Below are 9,283 nucleotides of genomic sequence, written 5' to 3'. Positions count from 1 at the left end.
TGAGCATCATCATAATAATACCAAAAAACAATAGAAACTCTATCTATTCTTCCTTTCTTCCTTCCCTGGTTTGGTTCCTCCAACCCGGGTAGGTTGTTTAGGTTCTTGCTTAGATCTCCTTGTTTTGTTATAATGGATTAAACTATACAACTTCTCCATTATAATACACAAAAAGCTATTGTTTCCTCTTTCTTGCAGCACAAGAAAGAGACATTGTTAACATTACATTGAAAGATACATTGTTAACATTGTAACATAATTGTCCTGTATTCAATCATGCATACCATTGCAGATTTCTTGTTATTTTCTCTTGTTTGTATCTCTATCATTTTGTTGAATGCTATTCATGCATCTAGCCAAGTTGCATCATCATCACCATCAGCATTGATCTTGGGTTGTGGCTTAGACAAAGACGGCGAAAAAGATGCTGATGGAAGAGCATGGGGTTATGATGAAAAGTTCCTACAACAAGGTGGAAATTCCATAAAGTCCAAAGCCTCATTCCAAGACCCTTCTCTTTTGGATGTTGTTCCATATATGTCAGCAAGAGTTTTCACATCTGAGACGTCATACAAATTCCCTATCGAATCGGATAAGCGTTATTGGTTAAGGCTACATTTTTACCCTTCTGTTTATGGCAGTTACAACCCCTCAGAATCATATTTCTCTGTCATAGCAAATGATGTTACCCTTCTATCAAACTTCAGTGCCTCAATCACTTGTCAGGCTCTTTCACAAGCTTATCTTGATAAAGAATATTCACTTGCACCTTTGAACATGGATACTTTGACTATAACCATTAAGCCTAATGATAAGTCTTTTGGTTTCATCAATGGGATTCAGCTTATTGAAATGCCTGAGTTGTTTGATTCTAGTGCATCATTGGTTGGGTATTCTGACCAAACTATTGATGTAAAAAGTTTGCATTTGCAAACAATGTTTAGGCTCAATGTTGGTGGACAATACATATCTCCAAAACAGGATTCTGGTCTTTCTAGGATGTGGTATGATGACACACCTTACCTATATGGTGCAGCCACTGGTGTAACCAACCAAGCCGAAAACGATGTGAAAATCAACTACCAAAACATGCCAACATACATTGCTCCAAGTAATGTCTATGCCACATCAAGATCAATGGGGAATGATAAGAATGTGAACATGGGGTACAATCTCACATGGATTTTCAATGTTGATCCAAATTCTATGTATCTTGCAAGGTTGCATTTTTGTGATTACTATTATTCCAGAGTGAATGAGATTGCTTTCAACATCTTCCTTAACAACCAGACAGCACAATCTCAAGCTGATGTGATAGGATGGACAGGAGGTAAAGGTGTTCCAACTTACAAGGATTATGTGATATATGTGCAAGATGATGCAGGTGAAGATCAACTATGGCTTGCTTTGCATCCGGCACCGGATTCAAAGCCAGAGTTTTATGATGCCTTGCTCAATGGAGTGGAGATATTCAAGGTCAATGACACAAACTTGTCTGGCCCTAATCCTCAGCCTTCAGACATGCTCATAAAGCACGAAGAAGAGGAAAGAAAGTTCGAAACGAACAAAGGGTATAGTAAGACTGTTGTTGGTAGTGCTGCTGGAGGTGCTGCTGGTTTTGCCTTGGTAGCTGCAATAGTATGTGTTGCTGTGTACAACAAGAAGAAGCGAGTTCCCGGATCATACAGTCACACAAGCTGGTTGCCAATCTATGGAACCTCACAAACATCCGGAACGAAATCCACCATGTCTGGGAGGAGCACTAATAGTGCCAACTTAAGTGCCATGACTCAAGGTCTTTGTAGATATTTCTCCTTGCAAGAGGTGAAGCAAGCAACAAAGAATTTTGATGAGTCCAATGTTATTGGAGTTGGAGGATTTGGAAAGGTTTACAAGGGTGTTATTGATAATGGTGTTAAAGTGGCAATCAAAAGGTCCAATCCACAATCAGAACAAGGAGTAAATGAATTCCAAACTGAGATTGAAATGCTTTCCAAGTTGAGGCACAAGCATTTGGTGTCATTGATTGGATTTTGTGAGGAAGATGAAGAGATGTGTTTGGTTTATGACTACATGGAACGTGGAACCTTTCGGGAACATTTGTATAAAGGTAACAAACCTTTGTGTACTTTATCATGGAAGGAAAGATTAGAGCTATGCATTGGAGCTGCAAGAGGGCTTCACTACCTTCACACTGGGGCTAAGTATACCATCATTCATAGAGATGTCAAAACAACAAACATTCTGATTGATGAGAACTGGTCTGCTAAGGTTTCGGATTTCGGCTTGTCAAAAACCGGCCCAAACATGAACCAAGGCCATGTTAGTACTGTGGTGAAGGGTAGTTTTGGATACTTGGATCCTGAGTATTTCAGGAGGCAACAATTGACAGAGAAATCTGATGTATACTCATTTGGTGTGGTCTTGTTTGAAGCACTGTGTGCAAGGCCTGCTTTGAATCCGAGCCTTTCAAAGGAACAGGTTAGTCTTGCAGATTGGGCATTGATATGCAAAAGAAAAGGAACATTGGAGGATATTATTGACCCTCATATCAAGGGAAAGATAAACCCTGAGAGCTTGAAGAAGTTTGCAGATACTGCTGAGAAGTGCTTATCTGATCACGGAGTTGATCGTCCTTCCATGAATGATTTGTTGTGGAATCTTGAGTTTGCTCTCAACCTGCAAGAGAATCCTGATGGTTCGACTCGCTCTGCGGCACGTGTTGTGGATGAAAGCGAGTTTGAAGATATAAGCTTGGCAAACAATGACATGGCTAACCATTATAAGAACCTGAGCCTTGGAAGTGAGGATGAACTTAGCAGCAGCAAGGAAGATTCAAGTGAAAATTCCACTGCTGTGTTCTCACAACTTCTCAATCCATCAGGGAGATAAAGAGAATATGTTATGGATGATTATTTTTTCTATGAGAAAGAGCATGATGCTTGCTTTTTAATGAAGCCATGGAATTCAAGCAAATAAAACCAGCTTTGTTAATTGCTTCAAAGTTCGAAGTTATAATGTTATGATCCCTCCTTTCATTTGTTGGGTAGTTATTATGCACAGACTATCATGGCTATATATCTAATTCATAATGCCTCTTATTTATAATATAGATATATATTATTTATAGTTTCGGTTTCATTGGCAATATATGCTTGGTCGGGACAGAGAATGAGACAGCTTTGAAGCGCCGTTGATCTCTATCCCCTACAGAAAGTAGTCAGTTTACTATAATTAAAAGAAACGTAACCTATTCTTTTCATGTGTTTTTAGAAAATACACTCAGAAACTCGATTACTATGTCCTGTAACAAAACTATGCTGTTAGAGAAAACAAGAATGTGATTATCTCCATTTATATTACTAATACAACAACAATCAACCATTTTCCTACAATAGAGAAAAAAGCAAATTAGATTATTTGCATTTGTCATATGGTGGTTTTGCATATTTTCATATTCAATCTTTTGCATGGAAATGAAATCTGCATGAGTTCTCTAGTGTCAGAGAAAAGACCTTCATGAGAACCATGAAAACTTAGCAAGTTCATATATTTGAGTTTCATTAATCTTTTCTTCTGACCCCAAATCCCTTTTACAAAAATATTAAATGTAAGGCTATATCCAATCAAACACTTAAGAAATTAATTCTTATAACATAGTATTGAAAATTTAATCATCTACATGCAGAACCTTGTTCTGTTTTCCATAAGCAGCAGTGTAATTTTTTGGGTATTATTGGCCATCAATGATACTGAATCAACTCCTCAAAGGACCCAAATTCAACTCAACTCCAACCTCTAACATGATGGACAATACAACAGAAACAATGAATAATACAACTTTCAAAGTTATTTTTATTCATTTTTTAATGTTCTGTTTTAGTTTTCATATTATATATACAAAGTTAAGATCTATAACATAATCACAAATAAATAAAAATATTAACATTTCTATAATATAAAAGTAAATTTGATGTAATATAAATGGAGAATAACATAATCCAAAATCAATAATATCCATAAATAACATAAAGGGAAAGGCAGCAGCAGTTATGAGAAATATTCCCTTAAGATCAGGTTCTGATGAGTGTTGTACTGCCTCAGTACAGGTTTTGTTTTTTAGTTCAGTGATTCACCAAAAAATGTATGTATTACAACAACTATATGTCCATTTTATACCTAAAATACTTAGTTAAGAGGAGATTGGTGTATTCTTGGACATAACATTGAGTGAATCAGAACATAATCTAATCCACCACCTAACAGAAATAGACACTAAAAGCACAAGATTCAGTACTAAAAGTAAGTTATAGCATCCTACAAAAAAAGGAATATATTTCATATATTACCAACTTCTGGAGTAATATGAAGAATATCAAAGTTGGTACATACACATTACATCCATAACTATTTATATATAACATCATCTGTGCCAATATTACTTACAAAACATATACAATTTAACTGAAAAATAAACAACTTAAAAATGTCAGTTCAGATGAAAAGAAAATAACGCCATCTCTTCTGCAAAGGGAAATCTTGTGAAGCTCATGATTGGACCGATATGTCCGCATTAGTCTGCTCAGTGATGTTAGTGGGAGCTGATTTTGGTTCCTTATCCAGATTTTGTTCTTCTTTAGTTTTGCAAGCATCACTGGTGTTATGACCGGTGACTGAGTCCTTATTTTTTTTTACAGGGCTGACAGATCCATTTTTGAGGTTACTACCAAAGCTGTTACGTGCTCGAATACAAATTTCAGGAGATGAGATGGCAAAAGCATCACCATAGCTCTTTCTCCGGGATAGTTTTGGCGACTTGGGGCGAGTCAGTGGCAGCTACAAACAAAAGAAAGGAAATGAACAGTTTTTCTAACTCAAGGCTGTCGACAAATTTAACAGTCTCTTATGTTGGGAAAGAACTAAAAGTTACAAGATGCATATCAAGGCAATGGTGTGAGGTATTTGACAAATGCACATAGAAATTAGTGACCAAGACATCACCTACTCAGACAAGAATTAGTAACAACATTTAGTGTATATTACAGTCAAATTTGTGCTCCTGACTAAACTATACATTTGCTCCATATGCATGATGCTCATATAGTCATTCAATTTGGCCCCGATGCATAATTTTTTTTCTTTATTACTGTTATACCATGTTTGTTGGGGTGGAAGTATAAGGACTAAATTGAAAATGGTTGGCACACAATTCACGTCTAAGGACCGAAGTGAAAATAATTGTCACGTACATGGACCAACAAAGTATATGTTTGGTCCCCATATGTGACAAACATTATTTGGTCCCTATAAGTTAAGTCCAACAAATGGTGTTACAACACCAATAAATGGCAAGGACCAACATTAAAATAATTATACTTGTAGGGACTGAATTGATTTTTTTATGTATATGGACCAAGATGAAATGAGTACCACGTATAGACACCAAAGATATAATTAACATCATACATTTAACATTCCAATGGTAACGCATTCGTTCTATCTATTCAAGCAAATTCTGAATTTCTGAATGGCAGTTTAATATTCATCCTTAGACTTGGAAAAAAATGGATGGAAAAGAAAAGACGAAAGGGTACCTTCTTGAGTTCAGTCTTCGGGGGAGGCCCCTCATAGTAGAAGCTTGGTACTGGTTTTGCTTTAATTACCAATTTCTTTCTCAACTGCCTGAGGGCTGCTTGTTCCTCTTCCTATGAAGGTTATCGTTAAATAAACAACAAAGGAATTATTTAATCAATTCAATATGCAAACATGCGAGTATAAACATGCTTCGGCTTAAATGATGAGAGGGAAACAAAGAATAAAACACATAAAACTGGTTTTTCCGTACCTTTTTCCTTGCCTCATACTGGTTTTTTTCTTCTTCAAGAGCTCTTTGTTTCTCCTCTAACTTCATATAAAACTGAATAGATAATTCACAGTAGTAATAAGAATAAAAACCACCATCTAGATCAACTGAGAACATCAACTACAAATACATAGAATTAACTGTCCAGTAAAAAATACCTCCCTCCGTTTCTCTGCACGTTCCGAGCATCTAAATGTAGGAGCAGAACCTACAGTCACCTTAGATCTAGCGGTGCGTGCAGATGCAACGCTGCCATTTATGGTTAATGAACAAATGATAGAATAATACCCATAATTAAGTATAAGTAAAATGCAACTCTATATGGACTGTTCCAGATAGTTATTTTATTAAAATTCATAAGAGAACTGTTTGATATTTGGTAGTATTCAACAACAACCAAACATTAATCCTACTAGGTGGATTTGGTATATTCAACCTGCCAATGTATGTTTGATATCATACATAGCCAGTCCTAAGTCCGGATAAAAGGTGAAGGTTCTACTAGGTAGTTGATAGCCAATGTAAAATTTTGTCGAATCTTTATGATATGGATCATTTGGTAGTACTCAATATGAACGATTTACAAGTTTCTCCAATATACCTAAAACTTGGAACAAACCATCAAAAAATTTAAGTTTTAAGGATACAAGGAAGCAAGAGACCATTTATCTTCATCATCGTGGTGCTTCTTATCATCATGTTGCAAGGGCTTCTTTGGTGTAAAAGGTGAGTTTGGCTGGAAAAAAACAGAATATGAGGTTTTGCATGTCAGTAATCTCATAAAACTTACTGTACCTCACACACAAATGGCAATACACACAATGGCAAACCATCCCTACACAGCACAAATTTGAAGACAAATAAGCAATTAAGGTTTTTACCATAAAATTTATAGCAAATTAGCAACATTATAAAACAAAATATCATTTTATTGTGCTAGCTTTGCATTGTGGTCATTTGATGGAAACTTTTGAAGCCACTCAATCTTATCTAAGATTACTTGTATTTTTATTGGTGTCCCAAGATGTTTTTTTAGTAACAATTTTCCTATGAAGGTTATCGTTAAATAAACAACAAAGGAATTATTTAATCAATTCAATATGCAAACATGCGAGTATAAACATGCTTCGGCTTAAATGATGAGAGGGAAACAAAGAATAAAACACATAAAACTGGTTTTTCCGTACCTTTTTCCTTGCCTCATACTGGTTTTTTTCTTCTTCAAGAGCTCTTTGTTTCTCCTCTAACTTCATATAAAACTGAATAGATAATTCACAGTAGTAATAAGAATAAAAACCACCATCTAGATCAACTGAGAACATCAACTACAAATACATAGAATTATTTGTTAAGTAAACAATACCTCCCTTCGTTTCTCTGCACGTTCCGAGCATCTAAAATTAGGGGCAGAACCTACAGTCAACTTAGATCTAGCGCTGCGTGCAGATGCAACACTACTATTGATGGTTAAAGAACAAATGATAGAGCAATAGTCATTTTTAAATATAAGTAACATGTAGCTCTATATGGAGTGTTCCGAATAGTTTTTTCATTAAATAAAATTCATAAGAGAACCGTTTGATATTTGGTAGTATTCAATGCAGAAAATTCTAAAATTTCTTTAGTATACCTAAAAGACTTGCTCTATTCAGAACAAATAATCAAAATGTTGAAGTTTTAAGGATACGAGGAAGCAAGAGACCAATTATCTTCATCATCATGGTGCTTCTTATCATCATGTTGCAATGGCTTCTTTGGTGTAAAAGGTAAGTTTGGCTGCAGAAAAAAAAAGGAAACGATGAGATTTTGCATGCCAGTGATCTCATAAGACTCACTCACTCTACCTCACACACAAATAGCAATACACGCAATGAAAGACCATCCCTACAAAGTACAAATGTTAAGACACATAAGCAATTTAGGTTTTTACCATATAATTTCTCGCAAATTAGCAATATTTCAAAACAAAATAATTTTTTTTACTGTCCTAGCTTTGCATGGTTACCATTTGAAGGATTCCTTCTGAATCTGCATAGCAGTTAGCAGTGATGCATGACTCTAATCATGTAAACCGTAGCTTATCAATTGACTCAATTTTGTGCTTTAAAAGGAATCTCAGACAAACATGCATTAAAAACTAAAAGTAAGTAGTAGTTCTGTTCCTCCAAAATTTCACTTTATCATTTCCTCAAATGTTATTGGGTCTATTCTGCAACTTGGTTCAATTTTCAGAAGATATGAATTTAAGCAGTTCATACTATAATTTCAAAATGTGATGAAACAATACCTGTGAAGTCTTCGACGAGTTAGATGTGTTCATATTGCTAGCCTTTGGTGGCGAGTTAAGACGAGTTGCAACAGCTTCAGCATCACCAGTTTGTGCATAGGTGACATGCTTTTCAGTAGCATCATCAGACGGTAATAGAGCCGAGGGGCTCGTAGGCTCGTTTTCGGATGGTAATTTAGAATCAGAGCCTAAGTTTTCATTGTCATCCGTCTTCTGTACTTCAGATTTCTCGTCAGTTAAGTCAGCAGCATTTGAATTCGATATTTTTGCACTCAAAACATCCTTCTTGTCATGAATAGCTTCAGTAGATTCCTTCATATCATGATCCATTGCTTGAACCATTGCTGCAATTTTGGGCGAAACACGCACTCTATCACTAAAATTACCATTTGGCTTCTTGTCCAGAACCTGTATGCCTGTAACTTCCCTCCCCATAGTGCTGCATGTTATAAGTTACAAGGTAAGTAACAAGACACAATGAATAATTGGTTGGTGTTACATTAGTGAAGAACTTTACATGTCTCTAGGAACAAGAATAAGCTAAGAAGATTAATGTAGAAGCATTCTACAACTATAGGAATATTTTTTTTGTTAATGTAAAGGGTATTCCGTAACTAATCCTTGAAGGATGCATGATTGTCCTATCAATAAGTGTCACTCACCGAAATCAAATCTTTATACCTTTTGATCTTTTTAGAATTTAGGGGAGCCTTTCACAACTATATTAACATCTTTTTGGTATAACAGAATAGATACATAATATATCCTTTACAAAAGCAGAGAGAAAAGGCAAAAATTAAAACAATATTTTTTTAGATATTGATTTGTGGAGATTCTATTCCACGTGGAAGGTGTAATTTATTAAAGCCAGAAAACATTAAAGAAATGATGCATTTTTGTTATGATGAAGTCATGAGATGTTGTTATTCCAAAAAAGCAGATTCAATTAAAGTGATGAAGAAAAAGAGAGAAAATATGATATAGAAATGGAAGGAAACCCACATTGTGGAAACTGAGAAAGATTAAAACTTTTCTGCTCTGATATGATAAGATCTTGAATTGAGTTGAGGGGTCTTTCTATCTTCCTTCTTCTTCCTTTCTCTTTTCTCTCTTTTTTTCTCTCTCTATGTGGA

General features: G+C 35.4%; 2 protein-coding genes across 6 annotated transcripts; one reads left to right on the top strand and one right to left on the bottom strand.

Annotated features, from left to right (window-relative positions):
- LOC109338989 (receptor-like protein kinase ANXUR1) lies at positions 1-2,989 on the top strand. Its single transcript, XM_019576340.1, has one exon. The coding sequence runs from the start codon at positions 277-279 to the stop codon at positions 2,890-2,892; it is 2,616 nt and encodes an 871-aa protein (XP_019431885.1). The 5' UTR covers positions 1-276; the 3' UTR covers positions 2,893-2,989.
- Positions 2,990-4,307: 1,318 nt separating this feature from the next.
- On the bottom strand, positions 4,308-9,283 carry LOC109338997 (protein WVD2-like 1). Of its 5 annotated transcripts, XM_019576353.1 has the most exons (8): positions 9,153-9,283; positions 8,151-8,589; positions 7,551-7,639; positions 7,227-7,320; positions 7,051-7,122; positions 5,595-5,705; positions 4,786-4,836; positions 4,308-4,692 (listed from the first exon to the last, which is right to left on the bottom strand). In XM_019576353.1, the coding sequence occupies exons 2-8, from the start codon at positions 8,583-8,585 to the stop codon at positions 4,549-4,551; spliced, it is 996 nt and encodes a 331-aa protein (XP_019431898.1). In that variant the 5' UTR covers positions 8,586-8,589; positions 9,153-9,283; the 3' UTR covers positions 4,308-4,548. The 5 variants fall into 5 exon arrangements, with proteins under 5 accessions (XP_019431898.1, XP_019431894.1, XP_019431896.1 ...); XM_019576349.1 differs by having other exon boundaries at positions 4,308-4,836; XM_019576351.1 differs by having other exon boundaries at positions 4,308-4,836; positions 7,227-7,317.

Source organism: Lupinus angustifolius, unplaced genomic scaffold, assembly GCF_001865875.1.
Source record: "Lupinus angustifolius cultivar Tanjil unplaced genomic scaffold, LupAngTanjil_v1.0 Scaffold_50_88, whole genome shotgun sequence".
NCBI lineage: Eukaryota > Viridiplantae > Streptophyta > Magnoliopsida > Fabales > Fabaceae > Lupinus > Lupinus angustifolius.
Note: the sequence above shows the minus strand (reverse complement) of the source record. Positions and strands in the feature narration are given on the sequence as shown.